At 38.1% G+C, this 26392-nt stretch overlaps 1 protein-coding gene across 1 annotated transcript in view; it reads right to left on the bottom strand.

Annotated features, from left to right (window-relative positions):
- LOC121298171 (partitioning defective 6 homolog beta-like) overlaps positions 1–24956 on the bottom strand; it is a 30895-nt gene extending 5939 nt beyond the window's left edge. The window contains exons 1-2 of the mRNA XM_041225088.1: positions 24632–24956; positions 14402–14624 (exon numbers count right to left, since the gene is read on the bottom strand). Of these exons, the coding sequence (XP_041081022.1) occupies positions 14402–14624; positions 24632–24694 (286 nt within the window). The 5' untranslated portion in view covers positions 24695–24956. The remainder of the gene's footprint in view (positions 1–14401; positions 14625–24631) is intronic.
- Positions 24957–26392: the final 1436 nt, after the last annotated feature.

Genomic DNA, 26392 nt, shown 5'->3' with positions numbered 1-26392 from the left:
CTACCTGCATTAACACCTCTGGGCGTGACAATTTCAATTATCAGTCAGTAATCCGTGATATAGAAACAACAGGCACTCCTTTGAGAAAATGTTAGACAACTTTGATCTTTAATTAGGCATCCTAAACAACTTCTAAACAGTCTCATGCATTTTACCATGTGTGACTATGTGTTCATTTTCTCTTACTATTTTAAATGAATTAGCACATGTGGCCTATTTAAGTCATCAATGAAAGACGACAATTACTATTTGCATATTTTGACAATTTTTCAAGATTTTCAGTTCCAGCGGTTTTGATTTCATATGCACAACAAATCAATCAGAAGCAATGGGGTGTTCTAATACATGTGCACATTGCTGTATAATACTGTGCACATGCAACTTTCAGCTGTATCTGAATGCGTTTGGGAATGGTTTGAGACAAGTTACACTTTTAGTACATTTAAATAAAGAAAATGTCTTGAAACCACTCTGAGCGGGGCCAGCCGCAAGCTGCTGACCCAGCAAGCTTTGATAGCGCTGCTTGCCAGTCATCACAGAAGCACTCCACCAGGTACCTTAGTTTATTGATGCATAGATTCTTTCTTTGTATCTAATCATATGAATCCACAGCTAATCCTGCTAGTCTGCATTAAGACACAAGACAGAACAAGAGAGGGCAAGTTTCTATTACTTTCAGTATTTTAGGACACATCATAAGCAGAGCTAATAGCATGGTGCAGTCCAGCAGGCGTTTCCCCTGTCACAGAACTGCACACCAGGCTTGGTTCAGCTTTGTTTTGTCAACAGAGATTTGGCAGTGGCTTTTCAAAATGTCTTTGAAATGTCACGTATGATCAAGAACAGGTTATTGACAGGAAAGAAGCCAGTGAAGAGGTGAGGACACTTTCACTCTCCAGGTGAAATGACCAGGAAGTGCACGACAGTCTAAAAGACAGCTTATAAACACACAGATTTCTTTAACCTAGAGTAGTACCAGCTTTCATGTTTTAAAATTAAAAAATATATATTTGAGACATATAATGAATTGATTTGCATGGCATCTCATTTATGGACCTATTTTGTTAGCAACAATTAATTTAAGAAAGAACACTAGATTTTATTAATGAATAATGTTTAAATGGCATTCATACACTGTATAATAATAACAAATAATAATAATAATAATAATAATAATAATAATAATAATAATAATAATAATAATAATAATATAATACTTCAACAGCAATACTGTAGGATTGTACCACACCAGACTGCACAATTGAACACTTTGATATTTTTTTCTACTTTTCTTCTACAGAACCCTATTTATACTCTGACTTTGTAAGCCATTATTTCATTGCTGAAGAGAACAGCACCTGAAAGGCTTCATTGGCTCCTGATCAAATATGTGTTGTGCAAGAGCTTGCACAGTCAAAGACTAAACAAAACACTTATTGTTCTTCCCCTGGAAACTTAAGTGAAAAGCATACAGGATCCTTCAAGCCCTGGGAAGTATGTTAAAACAGGTAATCTTCAACTTTCCTTTACCTTGAGAAAAGCTACAATAAAATACTGTGTAACACTAGTGCACAGCACTAAAACATGACTCGCTTTAATGTCTCAAATAGCCAATAAAGTTTCATAGCAGACACCCCAGATTTTATTTTAGACAAACATTATGGTTAAAAATCTCAACTGCGTCAAAAAGCAACCCATAAAACCAACACTGGTTCAAACTGCTACTGTATGCAATGGGGAGTGCTATATCTGCTGTATGCAATGGGAGGGTTGCCTTCGCCGTATGCAATGGGAGGGTTATATTTGCTGTTTTAGCTCATGAATGTCCTGAAAGATGCCAAATGCAAAGAGAGGGGCATGTGCTTTTTAATGCTTGCACTCTATTATATACAGAAAAGAAAACAAGCCACTGTCAATGGCACTCGCTGCATGCCTGGGTTCCGACTGCATGTAAAAGGAAATCAGTCATGAAGAATAAAGTCAGAATAGGAGTATCATCTCTGTCACAGGTATAGGACTTCATTCGGAGGTTGTTGAAAGTGACAAGATGCCTATGGCTGTTTTCACTTAATGTAATCTAATGTTAGTGCTAATCAGACCACTTTCCATTAAGTATAATGGCTTTGCTATGAAGGTCTGCACATTTGATTCTACAGTACATTTATTTCTTTCACCGCAAATGACATTCATTAAAAATGAAGATAGCTTCAAATCCAAACAAATAGCCCTGCATTACTGTTCTAAACAATAAAAGGGACATTCAGAGGATATAACAATTGTTATACATCACCAAAGCTATTAAGGAAATGGATTTGTTGATGTATAACAACCTGTCTTCAATGCAAACCAGGCATGGTGGTGGTAGTGCAATATGCACCTATCCTGTAGCCTATGCTGGGAGAGGGGGTCCCAGTTCTCCAGCCTCCATGTATATGGTGTGTGATCACTACAGACACCACTACACTTCTGGCTTAGATTATGCACACTGGAAAGGAGTGTATGGGGAAATAGCCTATATAAAACATGCTTAATAGACACTGGATATCAGTTTCCTATTTGGAGCAGTCTGCTTTTCTGCAGTTTATGGTGTCCCAGATTAAAAAGCAGCACATTCTCACTTTATTTGAAAGATTTTAGAAGCCCACTGTTTTGCATTCATTTTGTTTTTATAGAGTAGTGTTTTGTATAGCGTTAGAAAACAAACATAAAAAAAAAAAAAACCACACACTAGAATATGAAAGTAAATCGTACTTGCGTCAAAAACTGCTGACCTTCAAAGTTTGGGATTACACCGTGTAACAATTTTTTTTTTTTTTGTTCCTGGGTAGTAAGTGTTATTTCCTAATTGCTTATGCCTCAAAAAGTATAGCTTTACAGTATAATCGTAAATCTCGAAAAACTACTCACTTCCAAATCTTTTGTAGTAATTTTTGTATTACTTTAGTATAAATACGTGTTAATTTGGATTCATAAGTTGTTTTTTTCTGACTTTATGTGAACGAAAAGACACACATTTGCCCGTTTTCCCATTGGAAATAGTGATATTTTGAAATATCACTGTCCTGGTCACAAAAGCAGTTTTTGGGGAATAATAGCCATTTTCTATACGAGGCATAAACAATTAGGAAATAACACTTACTACCCAGGAACAAAAATTGTGTTACATAGTGTTATTACATAGGCTAGTTTGTGTTCTCAATCAATGTCACCTTTAATGACTATTTAAATCAATACACCGGATCACCCGTGCCCTGTACTCTATGGGATAATACTGCAAAAGACAGCTCAACTGAATTATAGCCACACTTGCACTGATTAAAGCCTAGTCCAATGGGTTTTTTTTTTTTTTTTTTTTTTATTTGTAGGGATTTCTTTCCCCCCTGTCACTCGAGACATGGTCTTATTTGCTATTGCTGCATTCTGTACAATGTGTGTAACCAAATTTACTATTTTTCCCACAAACAAAAAAAACCTTGCCTGTGTTGACCTATTAAAACAAATGAATGACCACTGCAATTGAAAAAGCACACATGAACGGACACTCTCATGACGAGATCCTCCCAAGCCTTTATGGAGTCCTGCAGAGCCTTTATATTCTGTGCAGTAAAAGTATGTCTCACTGTCTGTCTCTTGATAATATCTTATCAAGCTTGAAAAAGACTTGCACCATTTTTAAAAGCTTGTGAATATTAAATTACATCCATTTGTTCCAGGCTGTTTGTAACCCTTCAACAAGGAGTATATAGTTTCGAAGGATGGCAGGCATAGCATATAACACAACTAGTTATCAAGCCATACCGTATATAAAAAGCATGGGTGCTAAATACTGAGACAGTACCATTTCCAGTGCTCCCTCAAACTACAGGTGTCCCAACTTCTAATGAGCATGCAAATTGAAATGGCCTTTTACTGTAGATCCAGTTCATGCTATAAATGGCAGCTATATTACAAGCAAGCATTACTGGACATAACTTGCATTTAACAATGCATGCCAACAGAAGCACTGCATTTTTTAATTGCATCATGGAGTCATTTTTCTGCTGCTAAAGTTTTGCATTTGACATTGTATGTGAAGGTTTTTACAAAGTACCAAGCACGCTACTGATCAGGGCACTTGCCAACTAATTGCACTGAAGAAATCAACATTTAGAGGGAATTCCAGAAGCCTTTACTAATCTCAGACTGTTCTGCATCTCTTTCTAGTACACTGAAGAGAAACAAAGGTTTTCATTGATGGAGGCTTGTCACAATCAAGCAATCAGGCTGAAACTAGAGCTTCCATTCAAGTGAGATGCATGCCACAAGCAATCCTTTTGGCATATTCCTTCATTTGAAATATGTATTTGCACTAAATAATGCAGGTTAGTTTCAGAATAACAGTTTCTGTGTAGAAAACTCTTGATACAGCCTGTATCATTAAATAAACAGATTCACCACACCTTTCCAGCCCTAACCCTGAAATTGAGTCAGCTGTACTCATATTGAAGGCTATTTTTGAGCTTCTGCCAGAACTCTTTTGTCACATACCATAACTTTGAGTTGGCAAACAGCGTGCACACACGCCTACGAGCATTCAAAACGTGTGTCTTAACGTCCTTCACCTTTGTACACAAGTTTCGCATTCCATGCTTTAATCATTAAAAGTACAAAAAAAGAAAGTCCCCAGTTGCCCCATCAATTAACAGGTCAAGGACGCAAGTTTGCTGTGCTTAAAGAGTAGCAGGGTTTCTGAAAAATATAGCGTTATACATCCCCTGATGATTTTTACACTGTGTTAACTGTTTGGCAATGTGGGCAATAATCCTTAAACTATCGGTGCACTAGGGTGGCCATTTTGAAAAGAGCTTTGAAACAGACTTTAAAGTTATAAGTGTAAAAAGTCGTCGGGATGTTAACAATGACAAGAAAAAATGTCCCGTACGTTATTTAAACAGTTGTAGCAACACCTGGGGACGTGTAATGCTACATTTTTCGGAACCCCTCTACTTATTCAGACACATTTTATCAATCGCAAATTTTAGAAATACTTTCAGTGAGTGTAAACACATTTGTGTTCTCGGTTTGGTTTCTTGTAATTCTACCTTGGAATTTTGACTGAGCGCTTTGACGTTATAAACAAAAAGGATATCAGTTCTAATTCTAACTGGAATAGAGAAAAGAATATAAATTAATATGTAACTAATACAGAAAAAAAATTAGAATACAATAAATGTATGATGTTATTGTAAATGTTTGATCTAATTGTATGAAAACCAAAAAGAGAATACAAAAAAAAAAGCCCACAGCAAAGCAAAATTTACTGAGGTGTTCACAGGATTGACTACCTTATACCTGAACTAAATAGTTCATTATAGTTTAAGTTTCTTTAGTTAATCGCTTTCATCACCAATTCACATTACAATCTACTGTAACTCACGCTCATGTTTCAGTTTGAAGGTACAAAGTTCAACTTCTTCCGATGGCATTAAATATTGTTTATCGATATTGTATGTTTTTACTACACAATAAAATATATATAATATATATATATATATATATATATATATATATATATATATATATAGTATTGGCATGCAAACTTTTTGTATGGAAGAACTTTACATGAGCTTATAGACAGCAATTAGTAGAATATCATACTGTAACAGAAGTAGTTGTACAGGTTGTGAATAATATTAAATGTTTGTTTTTACTCCAGCTTTAATAACAAATACAATCAACCCAAAGTAAAGAAACTAGCACTTGACTGCCTTTCCTGAGAGCAGACAGCTGCTCATTACAGTTACAGTAAGAAACAGATGACATTTGCAGAAGTTACCAGTCGTGAGTGGATCAACTTGTAAACACAATGGGACACCGTGTTCTGTAATAGCACAGTTTATATTTTTGTGCAGGCAAAGTGTAGAAGTCAAGGAAACACGCAAAACCTGCAAAGCAGGTCTGCCGATTTCAGATTGCTTTGCGCTCACTAAAGAATAACAAAATGACCAACAGAGCTATTGCGTTCAGGCATTTATTATTTCAGACTTCTGCTTTGCTTGGTTATGGGGGAAAAAGGTATTTCTTGCATGGCGAGTTTTCTTGTCTCAGTTTGTGCTTGCTTATCAAGCGTGAATTACTTTACCAGTTGATCCCGGTTCCTCTGAGGCCGGGAAGCACTTGCATTGCTCTCTACACTGTCCTCTTGAAACTGCCCCCTCATGCAGAGACTCTGGCTAGTACCAGGCGAGGTTTTTATTCCTCTGTCCATTAGTCTTTGGTCCAAAGAGGCCAACCACCGTGGCCTGAAAATGTTTTCAGCCCTCTCTACTCTGTTCCCTAGAAACTGTCCTATCATGCCAAGACTCTGGCTAGAACCAGCAGTCTTTATTCTATCCACTGGTCTTTGATCCAACGAGGCTGACCCCTGAGGTTGGAAAATGTTTGCAGCCCTCTCTACACTTGTCTCAAGGACTGCCCCATCTTGCCTGGGCTCTTGCTAGAACCAGGCGTGGAGCTAATTCCTCTATTCCTCTAGTGCATGTTCCTGTGAGCCCGATTCCTGAGTCCAGGTACTGCTTGCAACCTCCAAAAACTGCACCAACGTGCTTAGGCTCTGGCTTGAAACAGACAGATGTTTTTATAACTTTTTTGATCAAGTCTGTTTGTGATGTGGAATCAACCATCAATGTCGACATTCTGTCGCTAAGTTTTCTGTAAAATGATTTCTCTTGAAATGCATACCCATCTGGCATTTCCTCTGAAAGCAAAAATAAACATATTAATAAATGATGTACAGTTACCTGTACAGGATTACAAGTTGGTGACTTTATTGTGTCTGGTGTTCACAATGTCACCAGTTAAAAGGCATCCTATATTCACCATTATAGTGTGGAACACTATGGCCTGTTTCAGTTTGCCAGTGCTGGCTCTGCATAAAAACTCTGTGAACAAACCCTACATGGTCTTTCATGTAGTGATGCTTTATCTAAAACCTCATCACGCTGACGCTGTAGGACAACGCAGTGGAAAATCCAAGACAATGCTAGCTGTTATCCTGGTAATGAACACCAGAGGAGTTTATTCACGATGACCTCATTCTACCACATGATACTGTACGACCATCCCACTGCTACCTGTCCTGCTGCTGTTGTAAAATAAGGTCTGGATGGGACCCACATTTTAAAATCCCTCTTTAAATATCTGGTTTACAGTGCCCTGGTAAAGTGTTGAAGTCCCAGAGCGTTATCACATCTTGTCTCAGGGATCTGTTAGCATATTGCTTTGCTTAAATGAAGGGTCTTCTTTAATATGTCCAATATTCCACACCCTCACCACTATCCTACCCTGTATCTGAAGTCTGTCTGCACTTTCCATAACCTCCACCTAGGCTATACCTTCTGTGTAATGCAAGCAATTAACATTCAGCCAAGAGAGCATCAACCTCGAGATTTAAAGACAAGGTTATTCCCCAAAACACAGTAGGATCTTTATGTATTGTATCTGAGGCAACAATCCTAAGATGGAGACACCCTTGGCCCGTACACTGAAAGAAAGTAAAAACTGCACTGCACTTGTACTAAACAGGTTAACAAGCCCAGGAGTGTTGTATTTCCTACTAGCAGAAATGTCCAGTGGAACAATAGGTTCTCTGTTCAGCCTACTCAAATTATACACAGTATAGGCCTACATTCCATCAAATATTTTTGACAACTTGCCAGAGGACATTGCGTTAATAAATATAAAAGTAATAGGGCTTGTGCGAAAAAAAAAAAAAAAAAAAAAAAGAATAGCCCAATATTCTAATTCAGATACCAGGCTCTATTTAATTTCTTATTAGGAACGATGTTTTCAGGTGGTTTGTGATACATCAAATCCTTTGTTACTTTGTCCGACTGTAGTAATGTCTTTCAGTTAATATATTTTAAAAAGTAGGCTATTCTAAACATGGACTTTCATTAGATGAGCAACACATTTCACCTAAACAGATATTCGGCTGATTGTTTGTACAGGACAGACTTCAAAAGACTTTTACTTTTTTGTCGGTTCTTTTAAAAAAACATCATGTCAAGTATTTTTTTTACAGAAACAAAAAACGCCTTTAATTGATTAAATGCTTTCCCAATCTCAGCCTTTCAAAAGAAAAAAAAAAATTATGAATCACTTCGACTAAGTAAAAAAGAAAAAAAAAGAAAAAAGCAGATCCATTGATTTATCGACATTATGAAAGGGTAAAAAAAAACCACAGTAATACATGTGGAGCTATGGATTTCTGTGTAACATTGCTAGTAACGCTTTAAAAACTAGTATGCATATTAAACTGATTCCATCTTTTTAGGCATATAGTAATTACAAAATGTATTACATTATTTTTTTTTTTACCTTATTTGTACCAGTTTTTATTTCCACAAACTATTAGGAAACACCTCTTCATGGGGCTGGGTTATGCAAAGCATCTGGATGATGTGACATGTTTGTATGTAATTATAACTGTGCAACATTGGCAAGAACAGTTTAGCTGTTGGTGGGCTATAAAGTGTGTAAAATCAGAGTTTGAAATGGGCATGACGAAGGGATGACCGATAAGTCAAACATCTCAATAGGAGACAAGGCAGATACAACACAGGTACAGTGATATAAAATATTTACAGGCTTGTAAATGCCTTGACAGAGATCATGATTATGTATACCAAGTATAGTTTCATACTGTAAAAGACATCCTCACTTTTTTTTTGTGAACTTTAATCCCAGTGACAGGCTTTCACAATTGTAAAAGAAAGGAAGACACATGAGGAAAAGCACAATGCAATAGATCATAAATCTCCAAAACCTCCATCTAGAAGACAGCTTGGTTGTGGTTGGGAGTGGTTAACATGTAGAAAACAGAAAGTACTGATTAGAGGAAAAACCTCAGAATGGAGTGTGGTAACCAGCGGTGTACCACAGGGATCAGTATTAGGTCCTCTGCTATTCCTAATCTACATTAATGATTTAGATTCTGGTATAGTAAGCAAACTTGCTAAATTTGCAGACGACACAAAAGTAGGAGGAGTGGCAAACACTGTTGCAGCAGCAAAGGTCATTCAAAATGATCTAGACAAGATTCAGAACTGGGCAGACACATGGCAAATGACATTTAATAGAGAAAAGTGTAAGGTACTGCATGCAGGAAATAAAAATGTACATTATAAATATCATATGGGAGATATTGAAATTGGAGAAGGAATCTATGAAAAAGACCTAGGAGTTTTTGTTGACTCAGAAATGTCTTCATCTAGACAATGTGGGGAAGCTATAAAAAAGGCTAACAAGATGCTCGGATACATTGTGAAAAGTGTTGAATTTAAATCAAGGGAAGTAATGTTAAAACTGTACAATGCACTAGTAAGACCTCATCTTGAATATTGTGTTCAGTTCTGGTCACCTCGCTATAAAAAAGATATTGCTGCTCTAGAAGAGTGCAAAGAAGAGCGACCAGAATTATTCCGGGCTTAAAAGGCATGTCATATGCAGACAGGCTAAAAAAATTGAATCTGTTCAGTCTTGAACAAAGAAGACTACGTGGCGACCTAATTCAAGCATTCAAAATTCTAAAAGGTATTGACAGTGTCGACCCAAGGGACTTTTTCAGCCTGAAAAAAGAAACAAGGACCAGGGGTCACAAATGGAGTTTAGAAAAAGGGGCATTCAGAACAGAAAATAGGAGACACTTTTTTACACAGAGAATTGTGAGGGTCTGGAATCAACTCCCCAGTAATGTTGTTGAAGCTGACACCCTGGGATCCTTCAAGAAGCTGCTTGATGAGATTTTGGGATCAATAAGCTACTAACAACCAAACGAGCAAGATGGGCCGAATGGCCTCCTCTCGTTTGTAAACTTTCTTATGTTCTTATGTTCTTATGTAGAACATCATACTGATGCAAGAAGGATCTAAGAATGGGGTCAGACACAGCAAGACTATATTTTTAGTGTTCAACTTGACTGTGGGACACATAGCAGCTTTAAATATAACGGCCATTATATAAAGTGTCTGCTACTGAAACAAGGATAAATAATGAAGGGGGGCTGCAACTCCAAAATGAATTCAATACTGGAGCCCTCAACATATGCCAAGTCCCCTAAAACCTGCTCCCCTGTCTCATTTAATATCCTTCACAGTTTGCTGATCAGAGGCTAGCCTGTTTCCGCATGGCTGACGACTACAAGCAAAGCCTCCACCTACCAGCTATTCAGTACACTAGGAGGCATAGTTACGCATAATCAATCAAACAGGCCCCCAGTTGAGATGATACAAAACCCATTATAGTAACGGACAAAAGATAAAGAGGCATTTACCAATGTGCACCATTCACTTGAACCTCAGCACACTTGAAACGAGCTTTGCATGAAATCTGCAATTATGAAGTCAAATGCACCAGCCAGCAATTCATCATTTTAAAAGCTGAGGGAAAAATCTGTAAATCACAATCATGGTTTATTATTTTCAAATAAAGGGAAAATTAAGAGTCTGAGCAAACTACAACCCACAAAAGGATTTAAACGCTATGAAATGTTGTATTATGCACTTGCAAATTCAGTCAATAAGTGTTAAAGACAGCCCCCAAAACACAGGGGCTTACTCCTCCACAAAGTGTAAGTAGCGGTGTTCCGGAAAATAGTGTTACACATCCCCACGTGTTGCTACAACTGTTTAAATAACGTACCTGTGATTTTCCTTTTCATTACACTGTGTAACACAATTTTTGTTCCTGGGTAGTAAGTGTTATTTCCTAATTGCTTATGCCTCAAAAGTATAGAAAATGGCTATTATTCCCCACAAACTTTGCTTTTTTTTTGACTACAAAAGATTTAGAAGTGAGTAGTTTTTCGAGATTTACAATTATACTGTATTTACAGTATCTCGAAAAACTACTCACTTCTAAATCTTTTGTAGTCATCTTTGTATTACTTTAGTATAAATACATGTTAATTTGGATTCATATGTTGTTTTTTTCGGACTTTATGTGAACGAAAAGACACACATTTGCCCGTTTTCCCATTGGAAATAGTGATATTTTGAAATATCACTGTCCTGGTCACAAAAGCAAAGTTTGTGGGGAATAATAGCCATTTTCTATACTTTTGAGGCACAAGCAATTAGGAAATAACACTTACTACCCAGGAACAAAAAAATGATTTTTTTTTGTTACACAGTGTTATTAACACTCTGACAACTTTTTACACTTAAGACTTTAAAGTCTATTTCAAAGCTCTTTTTGATATGGCTGTTCTAGGGGTTTGAGATCTGTCCTCTAAATCACTGCAGGAAGAGCAATTTAAAACAAACAAACAAAAAATTATTATAACAAGTGCTCTGGCTTTTCTGTTCCGTACCACATCATTGATCATTATTGCTGTGTTACCTGTTTAACAATGTGGGCAATAATCCTTACACTATCAGTGCACTAGAGCAACCATTTCCAAAAGAGCTTTGAAACAGGCTTTAAAGTTATAAGTGTAAACAGCTGTCAGGATGTTAACAATGAAAAGAAAAATCGCAGGTACGCTACTGAAACAGTTGTAGCAACGTTATATTTTTCAGAACCCCACTACTTACAGTGACTGGTATTGATAAATTATTTTTTTTGTTGAAGTGTAAAACTATTTTCTGAAATGTGTTCTCAGAATTCATGATTGAGTGTTTGAAGTTACAGACGTTATGAGCATTTTACCAGGCTAGTCAGTCACAGCAAGTCTGCAGTTACAGGGGCAACATAACTTTTCACTATCAAAAGAACAGAAGGTTCCTTAAGCTAATTGATCTCAAGACCACACTGGTTCTGAACTAACAAATGAATCAGCAGCAACAACAAGTCTTGGCAATGTATTCCACACACCAACCAATTTGAGCAAGCAACATTTAATCAGGTGTAAATACTCAGTCTTTCAGCTGGGACAGGAACGTTGGGCTTCTGCATGTAATCAAATTGCAAGCACAGTATTACACTGTGACCCATAATCCCCTTTCACAAAGTGGCTTAGCTAGTGTAGGTCATATGGCTGGTGAAGGAGCTTAACGTGCTGAGCTGTGGTCATAATCTTTTTAGTTTTGCTTAAACAAACAAACTCTTAAAATCAAACTCGCAGTGCATGAAGCAGCGCTGCATATTACAGGTAACTGCAGGGATAACTCGTCTATAAGGTTGAGGTTTTCAAAATTAATTTACTCTGCGTGTTTGAAAGTTATGCGATTGTGTGTATGTATATATACACACAGTGCCTTGCAAAAATATTCAGACCCCTGACCAATTCTATCATATTACTGAATTACAAATGGTACATTGCAATTTCGTTCTGTTCGATATTTTATTTTTAAACACTGAAACTCAAAAATAAATTATTGTAAGGTGACATTGGTTTAATGTTGGGCAACATTTTTAAGAAAAATGAAAAACTGAAATATCTTGCTTGCATAAGTATTCAACCCCCACACATTAATATTTGGTAGAGCCACCTTTTGCTGCAATAACAGCTTAAAGTCTTTTGGGGTAAGTATGTACCAGCATTGCACACAGTGTTGGAGTGATTTTGGCCCATTCTTCTTGGCAGATTTGCTCCAGGTTGTTCAGGTTGGTTGGACGACGCTTGTGGACCACAATTTTCAAATAGTGCCACAGATTCTCAATGGGATTGAGATCAGGACTTTGACTGGGCCACTGTAGGACATTCACCTTTTTGTTCTTGAGCCACTCCAGTGTTGCTTTGGCCTTGTGCTTGGGATCATTGTCCTGCTGAAAGGTGAATTTCCTCCCAAGCTTCAGTTTTTTAGCAGACTGAAGCAGATTCTCTTGCAGTATTTTCCTGTATTTTGCTCCATCCATTCTTCCTTCAATTGTAACAAGATGCCCAGTCCCTGCTGATGAGAAGCATCCCCACATCATGATGCTGCCACCACCATACTTCACTGTAGGGATGGTGTGTCTTGAGGCATGGGCAGTGTTAAGTTTGCGCCACACACAGCGCTTTGAGTTTTGGTCAAAAAGCTCTATCTTGGTCTCATCTGACCACAAAACCTTTTCCCACATCGCAGCTGGGTCGCTCTCATGCTCTCTGGCAAACTCCAGACGTGCTTTCAGATGGTACTTTTTGTAATGGCTTCTTTCTTGCCACCCTCCCATACAGGCCAGTGTTATGCAGAGTTCTTGATATGGTCGACTGGTGCACCATTACTCCACTCCCAGCCACTGAACTCTGTAGCTCCTTCAAAGTGATTGTTGGCCTCTCTGTGGCTTCTCTCACAAGTCTCCTTGTTTGAGCGCTGAGTTTTGAGGGACGGCCTTTTCTTGGCAGTGCCTGGGTGGTGTGATGCAGCTTCCACTTCCTGATTATTGATCCAACTGTGCTCACTGGGATATCCAAACACTTGGATATTATTTTGTACCCTTTCCCTAATCTACGCATTTGTATTACTTTCTCTCTAACTTCTGTAGAATGCTCTTTGGTCTTCATTTTCCTTCAGATTCACAACCTTAACAATGATCCTTCAAGAGTGGGATTTTTATCCAGAAAATGTGACAGCAACTTTAATGGTTCACAGGTGGAGGCCAATGGTAAGGTAATTGTGTCCTCGTTAGGGCAATTTCTTTCATCGGTTCAAACTGGGAGCTTCCACAGCACAGGGGTTGAATACTTATGCAAGCAAGATATTTCAGTTTTTATTTTTCTTAAAAATATTTCCCAACATAAAACCAATGTCACCTTACAATAATTGATTTTGAGTTTCAGTGTTTAAAAAAAAAAAAAAAATCAAACAGAACGAAATTGCAGTGTACCATTTGATATTCGGTAATATGAGAGAATTGGTCAGGGGTCTGAATACTTTTGCAAGGCACTGTGTGTGTGTGTGTGTGTGTGTGTGTGTGTGTGTGTGTGTGTGTGTGTGTGTGTGTGTGTGTGTGTGTGTGTGTGTGTGTGTGTGTGTGTGTGTGTGTGTGTGTGTGTGTGTGTGTGTGTGTGTGTGTGTGTGTGTGTGTGTGTGTGTGTGTGTGTGTGTGTGTGTGTGTGTGTGTGTGTATATGAGAATGTGTGAGAGAGAGAGAGAAAAAGAGAATCCTGTTGTCTACCGGACCTGGCAGCCATCAACTCCTTCATTTTGTACAACTAAGGTATGCACCAGGTAAAATATCAGTAGGAGAGATTTAATCTTGAAGCTACCCACAGCGCTTCAGCAGAAACATTTCGATCAGACAACTGCAAACCTGGATTCTGCGCTGCGAGTGACACAAGCAACAGCTAACACATGTTAATTTTTGGACATTAGATCTTGTCCTTTTTGTTAACCAGATTATTTTGACGATATATGTTAGTGTTTCACTTAAATATATTTTAGTTTAGAAAACTAAAACCCTAGCTTACTGTACTCTACAGTCACATAATATTCCTTACCTTTCCTCTGTAAAAATATCCGAAGAAGAGGGATGGCTGTTGATATTGCTTTGTGGTAATTATCATCGTTGTTTATTGGTAGCAAGTCCCCATGAATGTCTGCATATCCAACCAACACCTCCACGTTAGGGATTCTGTGCACATGTTGAAGTAATCCATAGAACTCATCAAATTTCCCAGGTTTCGATCGTTCCAGAGAAAACCGTCGGAATTCTGCGCCAAACTGTAACCAGAGAAAAATAACACTGCGTTAAATAAGACACAAAATGAGATTTTTACAAAACAAAATTAAAGGAATTCTAATCAACTGTCCTTTTTCTTATCTTGAGTTTTATCAACAAAAACTGATCCCCCTTTAATTCTGCCATAAAAACATTTGGTTCTTTGTTTTTTTAATGTTCATTTGTATGCAAATATTTCAAATCCAACTCAATAGATAAAGTCATTAGGTACCTGGAAGCAGGAGCAACAGCAGCATTGTATTTAAAATACTTTCATTACAAATGAAAGAATAGAACCTCAATAAAAAGGCTTACTCACAATCACAGCCATTACAGTACCCCCTGTTTATATCTACTGATGGTCTTAAATATCAAGGCCATTACCAGCAGTCCCACATGTATCAACACCCTGTTAATTTGACTTGTGCAAACTACATGGTGTAAACTACCAAACCCTCTAGAAACTTGCATAAAATATATGCATATAAATATATATGCCTGCATAATATATATATATATATACACACAGACATATGTGCGTGTGTGAGATTATATATATATAATTTATATACACACACACACACAGTACCAGTCAAAAGTTTGAGTACACTTGCTGGAAACTAGTTTTTTTTTCATAATTGATGTTTTACGTTGTATACGTTTCTGTAAATACTTGAAAATGAAAACACATGTTACAATATACAAAACAAAACATAAGACAAAGCAAAGCTATGTTCAAGAAAATTGAAAATTGCCTCTAAATCTTGGATTCCTCAAAATAGCCACCCTTTGCCTTAATAACAGCCTCATAAACACGAGGCATTCGGTTAATAAGTTTCAGCAGGAAATCACCTGACATGTCTTCCCAGCTCTTCTGCAGCAATTTCCAGAGATGTAGGGCACTTGTGGGTAGCTTTGCTTTCACTTTTTTGTCCAGTTCGTCCCATACAAGTTCTATGGGATTGAGGTCTGGAGACTGGGCCGGCCAGGTCATTAGATTGAGTTGTTCTTCACTTTCCTTCTTCGCCAGATAGTTCTTGCACAACTTTGAGGTGTGTTTTGGGTCACTATCTTGCTGAGGAATGAAGGACTGCCCAAATAGCCATAATCCTGATGGAATGGCATGCCTCTGAAGTATGCTAGGATAGCCATGCTGATTGAGCTTGCCATGGACTTGGTAAAGATCACCAACTTTTTCACCAGCAAAGTAACCCCAGACCATGACACTGCCTCCTCCATGCTTGACAGTGGGAACCACATATGCAGAAATCATGCGCTCACCCTCTCTGCATCTTACAAATACTCTGCGTTTGGACCCAAATATTTCAAATTTTGACTCACCCTTGGCCTGCCTGACCTTGTTCGGTCCTCATGAGTGCAGTTTCTTCAAATCGTTTGATGGTCTAGGCCACAGCAGTTACAGACACTTGCAAAGTTCTTGCGATTTGTCTTAAAGATTGACCTTCATTTCTTAAAGTAATTACAGACTGTCTTTTTTCTTTGCTTAACTGAGCGTATTTTGCCATTTTCTGATCCCTTACATTCAGGAATGACAAACTTATGCCTATGCTACCTATATTTATTGTAATCATGGACACTCATCTGTTAACAATAACTGGTGACAAAAGGTTAGTTAGGTAACATGATAGTTAACTCAGAGAACATCTAACAAAGACACTTTTATACTTAGGCCAGTGTTCTAACACCGTGTTGTACACATTTCAGACTTTTAACTGACGGGCTTCAGACTGAAATCCCCTTGCTTTGGGTGACCATTTCATTGCAATTGACAAGATTTACATTTTCATTTAAAAATTAAATTTTTGAATGCAATTCACTTATGATTATCAGCTTATATAAGTACATGTATCATATAATGAAATAATAAGTGTTTATAGACAAGTTTATACAGTTAAAAGGATAAATAATCATGAAAAACCTGGTTTCAAGCAGGTGTACTCAAACTTTTGACTGGTACGACTATATATATTATATTATATTTTCACACACACACACACACACACACACGGTCAAAAGTTTTAGAACACCTCAATTTTTCCATTTTTTATTGAAATTTATGCAGTTTAATGCCTCAATGTACTCTGAAATTAAAATATAGAACAAATAAACAATTGGAGATAAAAAAGAAATCATGGAATCTTTTTGTTTAACAAAATTTAATCTAAATTTTTGACTCAAAAGTAGCCACCTTTTGCAGATATAACAGCCAAACACACTCGTGGCATTCCTTCTACAATGGAAATCAAATACTGTTCGGAAAGTTCTTCCCAACACTGTTGCAGAAGTTCCCACAAATGTGTTGCACTTGTAAGTTGCTTTGCTTTCACCCTTCTGTCCAGTTCATCCCAAACCAGCTCGATGGGTTTAAGTCTGGAGACTGTGCTGTCCATTCCATGATTTGAAGCCTACCGTCTTGTTCTTTTCTTCTAAGGTAGTTCTGACATGGCCTGGGGGTATGTTTTGGGTCATTATCTTGCTGTAGGATGAACCCCTGACCAACTAGGCGTATACCAGAGGTATTGCATGGCGCTGCAAAATGCTGTGGTAGCCGTTTTGGTTCAGGGTGCCACTCACTCTGTGCAAGTCGCAGACTCTGGATCCAGCAAGAGAGCCCCAGACCATCATGCTTCCTCCTCCATGTTTGACAGTTGGTGTCACACACCGAGGAACCATCCTTTCGCCTACTCGATGGCGTACAAAAATTCTGCACTGGCGGTGCTTCATGGCTCAGCCAAGCCTCTTTTTCTTATTTTGCCATCTTAGCAATGGCTTTCTTACTGCCACTCGACCTGTCAAACCTGCAGCTCGAAGTCTTCTCTTCACAGTTGAAACTGAGACTTGCTTACTTCGACCGGTGTTAAGCTGTGTTTGAAGCTGTTGTCCTGTGAGCCGCCTATCATGCAAGCTGTTGACTCTCAGAAACTTGTCTTCTGATTCTGTTGTGGCTTTGGGTCTGCCAGACCTCTTCCTGTCAAAGTTTCCTCCAGTTTCCAAGTGCCTTTTGATGGTGTAGGAAACTGGACTCACTGACACCTTGGCTTTCTTTGCAATTTCTCTAAAGGAAAGACCTACACTTTTAAGGGTTATAATGGTCTGTCTGTCTTCCTTTGTTAAATTGCCTTTTTCTCGCCATTATGATAGCAATATACTACTTCCTGCAGTACGATACTGTCCAAATAATGCTTAAGAGGGTGTAGCAACACAGTCTGTTCCAACACTGCTTTTATACAGACAGAGGGTTTGTAAGTAATCAACAAAAGTTGGGACACCTGTAGGAATTGTTAGCATCAACCCTCACGGCTTAATTTACTTCCATTGCTGTAGAACAGCTGTAAGTTGCCTTTTTGTATAACTCTGAAATGTACATTATTTTTCAGTTTTTGGTAACCTAAACTTTTTTTTTTTTTTTAACCTCTGGCAGTTTACCGCTTACCTTTTTACCATTTCAGGTTATTCACTGGACTTGAACTGCTTAAATTTCAATGAAAACTGAAGAATGGGGGTGTTCTAAACCTTTTGACCAGTAGTGTGTGTGTGTGTGTGTGTGTGTGTGTGTGTGTGTGTGTGTGTGTGTGTGTGTGTGTGTATATATATATATATATATATATACACACACACACACACACACACACACACACACACACACACACACACACACACACACATATATATACATATATATATATATATATATATATATATATATATGTGTGTGTGTGTGTGTGTGTGTGTGTGTGTGTGTGTGTGTGTGTGTGGTGTGTATATATATATATATATATATATATATATATATATACACACACACACACACACACACACACACATATATGATATATTATATATATATATATATATATATATATATATATGTATATAAACACATATATATATATATATATGTATAGGAACTAAAAAAAATAAATACATTTGAATTCAAGAAAACTATAACAAGGTCATTCCATTGACTTTTTAAAAGTCACAACTTTAAAATGATGATTGTGTATTTGGTATTTAACAAGAAGGAATCCATTCAAATCCATTCATTCTTCAGATGTTTGAGGGTGGCTTTAAATTTGAAAAGTAAAATAGAGTATACATTTTCATAAATTATGCTAAAATTGCACTCTTGTGTTTGAAATGGCCTCTTCTGTTTCCGCCACCCCTGTTCTTACTCAGTCAGAGCTGCTTGCTGTGTAAGCTCAAGTGCTTTAAATATTTGACATCAACTCTTAAGGAATAAGAGACACTGCACCGCTGTAAGGTTCAAATGTTTTCCGAAGGCTGGAATTAACATTTCATATAATGCCGAGAACTCATTTCAAGCTCTGTTTAAAGAGCTTACCTTCTGTAAAGTATACCCTTACTATAATAAGCAAATAAAACAAGCCTATTGTACTATAGGAGCAGGACAAAATCAAAACCACTGTTAGACAGCACTGCGTTGTTTCAGCATGACATGCCTGCAAGGTGTTCTCATGAAAATCTGCAGGTTACACTGGGGTTTCAATATTTTGTCTAAGCATGGTATCCTTGGTATCTGTTCTGTCTCTTCATTTAAGTGACTAATCAATGCGGAGCTGTTTTCCACCGCTTTCCAGTCTCTGGAGTATGACAGTGCTGTTTTCAGAGGAACGCTATGCTTGTAAACCACTGCATCAATTTAGTTGATCTGATTTAAAACTTACTGTAGTCAGCTGCTTTCCCCACTTCAAAGGATCGGCACAACTACAGGCCTAGACTGAGACTGCAGAACTGCAGATCTGAGGTCCATTCTGTATACTTGACAGCTATTGTGTATAAGAAAAAGAGGACCACTTAAGAAAATACTGATTGAGTTTCTTGCTGTAAAAGAACATCCAAAGTGAAAACAGCCAAACGTTGTGTTAAGCAAAGCTTCGTAACACACAATGCAAAAAACAAGACTCTGACACACACGTACAGCAAACACAGATATAGCCTTTTGCAGTGTATTTCTGCATCGATGCAAGTGTAAACAAAGAAAGGAGAACAGGTTTTACAAAGACTTACTCCAGGTATTAGTGGAACTTTACAGCAAATCTTGATACAGTTTTCTTTACTATAATGCCTCCCATTCATTTTGAAGTTAATTCATGAGTCAAATCGGTCTCCCTGGATACAGTACACTTCAACAGTAGTCCTGCCAGTGTAAACTATGAAACAAACAATTCAGGAGAATCACAAAGGTTATAAAAAAGGAAGCTATTTGGAATGTGGTTTCGGTAAACACCACAAAACTTGTCGATAGCTGTAAATTCAAAATTAGAGAAAGAGTGACATGAAAAAATACGCTCTCAACACACCCAGAACCTGACACCACTATGTGACAGGGGTGCAACGGGTCGGAGCTGTGGTCGATCCTCCCGATCGCTGGTGGCGTTGCATAAAACGGGACGAGACCGGCGAAAAGACAAAGGTCGAACCGTCTGGGAATTCCAGAAAGAACGCTCACTCCGCCCGAACGCGGAAGTCCGCAGCCGCCGTGCGACATACCTCAGTCGGAGTTACTATGTACGCCGATTGGGTACAGGTGCGACCGGGGCCGAGGCTAAGGGCAGGGTCGAACAGTATTTAAAAGACGGTACGATCTAAGCTCGGTTGCTCAGTCCTGGGGAACAGCGGAGGAGACGTGCTGTTAGAGTTATTAACAGATATAAAAGTGTGTTGTGTTACAGAGTCTGGAGACGGTGTTGCTGCGTTTTTCCCGGAAGAACGCCCGGGACCAAGGCACTAAACCCTTCCCAGGACCGGGAGCCCCTAGAGGTCGGCGCGGGATGACAATTGAAATGTTTTTGTTTTTTATCTTATATTTTAATGTGTGCGGGACTTTGTTGATTATACCTTTTTATTTTCTCCTCCTCCTTTATCATTGTTGATATTGGTGGGGGAATTTATTTTGATTATTTTTATTTCATTACTTTTGTTCTATTTTTTTTTCTGTTTGTGAATTGAATTACTGGTCGGTGGCCATTTCTCCGGCTAAACGTAATAAAACCCTGTTGCGGGGAGAACTAGAACAAGCCTCCTGTGTACTTTTTGCCAGTCCCATCATCACCACCATTTGACTCAGCCCACTAACCTCTTACACACACACACACACACACACCCGGAACCTGATAGCACGCACACACACACACACACACACACACACACATGAAGAATCTGATACAATACACACCCAGTGCTTTCGTGACAGGGCAGAGGGTGGGCACACTCTCACAAGAGAGTGTTCTAACCACTTTGGAAAAGAGCTGGGTCTGCATTTGTGATTATTGAGACATCCAAATGTTTTTGTAGTGGCTGGACAAGACTAGAACCCACACTGAACTTGGAGCAATGACTCTGTATGTTAAGGTTTAGTGTTCATCTGCGTTGTTGCGGCACTGTGCGATTTCATTAGATTTAATCTGGGGGGGAAAAAAAAAACACACACACATGGTTGCTGTTTATAATGCTTTGCTGTCTGAGCTATATAGCTCGAGATCATTGTATAACATCCTACTGCTGCAAACAGAGACAGGAACATGCACTGTCCACGCAGTTTCTCTTACAGTAGAGTTCTGTACAGTGCACAGAAGCACGACAGGGAAGGAATACTACCTCTGTATCTCCACCAGGCATTTATGGGATACTAGTTTTTCATGCATGTAGGGGTAAAAACAAGACAGCCATTCATTAATTGGGTAACAGGAAGCACACCTGTTTGTTACCCCCAGATAACCATCAGGCAGGAAGAACTGTGTCTCAAAATGAGCAGGTTAATTTTTGTCAGTTTAACTGGTGCACCAGTATCCAATGAACAGGCTAGCTTTTGTTTTCCAAAACAGCTGCCAAATATTTAACACCCCAGAAAAACAAAAGCATACTGGGAAGAAACACTTGCGTGTATTGAATTTCAATTCAGCTAGTTATTGGATATATTGAACTGTTACTAGTGTGCCCATTGCATAATGAAGGTCCTTATACAGTAACACAGGGCTATGTTCACCTTGCACCACCTTTCATTCCAATAGTTGTAAATCGTGGTGGTGTTGGCATTACCACTTTAGTCACATCTCTGAGATACAACACTGTAGAGGAATAATACAATGAAAGCACAGTAGGTAGAAACTGTATAGTGACGCTTGTTCATGAGGTCAGTCCATGAGTAATATATTCTGTTAAACAAATAACAACAGATATTAAACAAAATTACTCAGGAGCATGTGGTCCTAGTAGAATTAAGGAGTTTATGTACTGAGTTACAGTGTCACCAAATTCTGCATAATCTGGTGATACATTAATCAATATTGGACTTCATTCTCCAGAGATTTAATTAATCTAGCCATTGCCCCAAAGAGAGTTAGTTTTATGCTTTTCACTTTACCTAAATAATGCCTCACCATGTTTTGAAAACAGAATTTAGGGATGGAAATAAGACTCCCATTGCACAGCAGTTTGATCCATTCCTGATTTTACTAGGAGTTTAATCAGATACACCTGAGCTTCAAGTAGTTGCCTGTCCGAATCAGTAGGCATATACCTGGCTTAAGTTTCTTGTGTCTCACAGTAACTTCAAAAAAGAAGGTTTCCACCCCCCCCTTACCAAATGTATCTATAATATATAAACACAGCGGGTGAAGGAGATGAACCATGCTTGAGTAGCACTACACATATAGCCTACATACAGTCAAGTCAAGAGCAGTTTGCTGTCATTAGTTAGTTGGCAAGAAAATGGGTTCTGAGCAGAGTTTGAAGGGGCATAAATATGTCTGAATCTGTATTTGTTACACTGAACCAGAAGCAACTACGGGAAGACAAAAACGTCAGATGCAGCAACATGAATAAAAAATTCGAGGTAGCTATTGACAGAAAGATGGATAGACACGATCAGTGCTTCTGAGACCACATTCTAAAGTATTTTTTGAACACTATGAATAATATAAGTTTAAGTGATTAGTGAATAAAACACAGCTAATTTGAGACAAAATTGATCTTAAATGGGTTATATTATACAGTATAAACAATGTAAATGAAGCCGTTCTATTAAAAAGTTAAATCATGTGATTATTATTTAAGTGTGCACACACGCATGACTTATGTAAGCTAAGCATTACTGTCAAAAAAAAAAAAAAAAAAACTCACTTTCCCACACCCTGAGAACTGGCTACAGTACTGTATCTAACTTCTACCACTGGGAAATATGGTTCAGGTTTCATCATGTTTTGAAGACATACAGATTCAGGATCTGTTGCCAAATTAGACTTTAACCCTTCTTACTGACACAAAACGCTTAAATAAAGTGGAATAAAGCCTATTGCCACCTAACACTACATTCAAAGTCACAGGCTCTTCTAAAGTTTTACAAAGAAGCCCAGGTTCAGTACTTTCTTGTTGGATGTATTTTCAAAGTTTTACATTTTGAAACAGAAGTTTTATAGAGCAGTCGACTGTGTCCCAGGTTTCTACCATGCAGCGTTATTCTACCCTGTCCAGGTAGGCAAGTCATTATTTGACATCATTAAACTGACAAGCACTCAATTATAAAACCTGTGTAAAAAAGAAAGGTGTGTTTGTTTACTAACATGACTGTCAAGGGACACGAAACCAAAGCATGAGTTGCTTTATCATCAGCTATAAACTGGAGGCAACTGAAACAAATTCATTTCTCACGCCTGAAAAATTATTCCAGGAGAAAAAAAAAGAAAAAAAAAACCCTAACTAGTCTATGATAGACTCTTTGTTTAGGAGACCACTTTTCACAGTGCACAGAACAATACAATAGATGCGCATTTTAAGGAGATGTCTGGTGTTTATAGCATAAGATCTTTTAACTATATATAATTTTTGGACTACAGTAATTAATAGTTCCAGTGATGCCCACCGAAAAACGTACAGTTTTCCTTTGTTACTATAGTAATATATAACATGTCCAGTCCGTAGTTCTGACAAAATTATTCTAACAGCCCCTTTTAATTACATGAACCAGCTCGGGCATCAATAACTCCATTGATCTCTTAGTATCTCACTGATGATATCGGTCTGGCTACCGTTCTGGACTCCCACAGTACAGTACACTCGTTATACAATATTGTATTTGTTATTTTATGTTTTTTTATTTATTTATTTTTTAAATGGTTCACGATAACATGATGTAGAAAACAACGTTTCAGTAACTTCAACCACAACATTTCTTTACAAACATTTTCAAAAGTCAAGAATATGTATTTTTATTTTGTGTAAACAATGTAAACCACATTCCAACTATTTATTTCACCAGCATTTCATAAGAAAAAAATAATGTATTGTATGTGTTAATTTTCGGTTCCGCGTTTATTAGACTGAGTTCACCTGTCTCCAAATCCAGAGGCTATTGGCATCACCTGCACGATACAGTATTGACCGTAGCTAGTAAATTACAGGCAGCTGAGATTAAAACCAGGGCCGAAGCGCACACTGTAGAAACTGACAATGTATCTATAACGTTACAAGTATGTTAATATTAACACAAAAATAAATGACATTCACAGTTCACTGCACTGTCCATCTGCAATAAAAAGAGCTCGCTACTCGTTTATGGTTTTAAAAAAAACGCCACTGTTCATAGTAATGCATTACTGTGATTGCTTCAATATACACATTTAGATCAAACAGTAGTAAAAGTTTGACTCCTCAATTTCTGACGTGTAGTAGGCTCATACAACAAATACTGCAACTAGACACAAAACTAGTATGCGAACGCGATACAATCCCTCTTCTTTCTGGCCGGAGACGGGAACTGGTCTTTCCCGTGAGGGAATTGTATACGACAGACAATGACAGGTTGTGTGTACACAAAGCTAGTCTGTACCCCGCTGTGTGGGAAAACCATCAAACCATCTGCGCAACAACAACCGATAACAAGTTGCAGCTAGAATAAATCTTACACAGACTTGGTATGGTTACCAGTAAATCCGAAGTGCTTAAGCGTGTTAAATACTCGTCTACGCACCTTGCTCTTCACCTCCACAGCGCACAGAGCCCTGCTGCTCGGCACTCGGTGGGTTTTATTCATGTTTAGATCCGCGACCCGGGGTAACAGGCTCGCCCTCACTAGGGCTATCCCCCCACGGCGTGTTCTCCCTCTCAGCTGTCTGTCTTTCTCGAAGTCTGCTCACTTATTATTTTCACTTCGTATACCGTTGCCTCATTCGCGTTCTCGCTCCTTGGTTGCTTCTTGGTCTTTTCTCTCTAACGTCTCCCTGGATGCGGACGCCTCCGCCTGACAACCTGCTTTAAACTCTCTCTCAGTCACACAGGCAGGCACACACACACACACAGTGACGTAATCCGTGCCCAGGAAACTGCTCCAGACCAGCCTCGTTTCCACAATGCGCGTTCACGCCAGCTTCATGCTCGCACCGCAGCCTGTTTGGACACGCAGGTAGCAGTTTGACGTGCCGCATAGACAAATATTTGATGATAACAAGGCACAAAGGTGCTTAATGCATGGCGAGTATGAAAGCTTTAGAAATCCAAACTGTGCCTCGTTTTGACCTACAGTCTCTCAGGAGATATAGTTATGTTTATGATTGTGGCAAGTGTAATTTGTAATGCTGTAGTATAATTCTGTAATGATATATATATTTTTTTGTTTGGAATTTTTTTCAAGCAGTGCAAACCTACCAGTGTAAATCAAAACATTTACTAGGTACTCGGTATTAACTCATATGGTTTCTCTGGAGCCCCTGTATTGATTGTTAAGGTGTAAAATTAATATGCTGAAGAACAGGGATATCTAGAATTGGTACAATATAAAACCACAGGTATCTAGGCAGAACCATAGAGAGTATTCCGTATAAAACATTCTACTCTGATTTCACAGACCTGATTAGCACTCATCTTGGTGCCTGATCTTTTAAAGGAGTTGCCAACTTGCACAGATCAGCAATACAAAGATGATAAATGATGTCAAGAAGCAGCAGTTCCATTCTGTGAAGTATTGCAGCTAAAGACATTGGAATCCAATACAATTAAAGTGTGTAATATTCAAAGTAATTAAGACATGCAAAGGTATTTTTAAACTTTCAACTAATTAGTCATTAATCAATAAAGCAATTGATTGCATTGTCAGGGGAAGCAATCAAATTTCATATCAACACCATGGTAAACAATTGCCGTAAATACAGATCACACATTGAAATACTGGGCTTTATGCTTTTCAGAATAGATTTTTCAGTTCTGTATTTCCTAAGTACCTTTTCTAATACTTTAACCCTGTAATGTCCATTTCTGAATCACATACTGTGTTACTCTTTTTTTTTTTTTTAAATCCAGCCTCACAGTTTTTCATGTGCAGCACAGGGGAAAACGTATTTTATTCAAGAAACAGAATCTAGTTACATTAACAAAAGTAGCTTTTCTTATTTCAAACATGTCTGGGCATTAAAGGGTTAAATGATATAATGTGAGTTATTCCATCACCTAATGTATAATACAGCGAATTATAGGTAATCATTGCTGCCCCAGAAAGTTGGGTAAGTTGAACACACAACCCCTTGACAGATAAAGGAAACTGGGCTTTTTCTGTCAGAACTGCAAAGGGTAGTGTGTGCACCCCCGTCTGGTTCTTTCCTGCAACTACACTTGGTGGTGAGGAGAAACAAATACTTTGAAAGTTTTATGCTAACTTCGCTAATCTAAACTATACCCTTTACTCTTACGCGCTTAATGGTTGTACCAAATTCACAAAGAAGTGCGATATAGGGAACAT

Source organism: Polyodon spathula, chromosome 23 (genome assembly GCF_017654505.1).
Source record: "Polyodon spathula isolate WHYD16114869_AA chromosome 23, ASM1765450v1, whole genome shotgun sequence".
Taxonomy (NCBI): domain Eukaryota; kingdom Metazoa; phylum Chordata; class Actinopteri; order Acipenseriformes; family Polyodontidae; genus Polyodon; species Polyodon spathula.
This window is presented reverse-complemented; position numbering and strand designations above follow the sequence as displayed.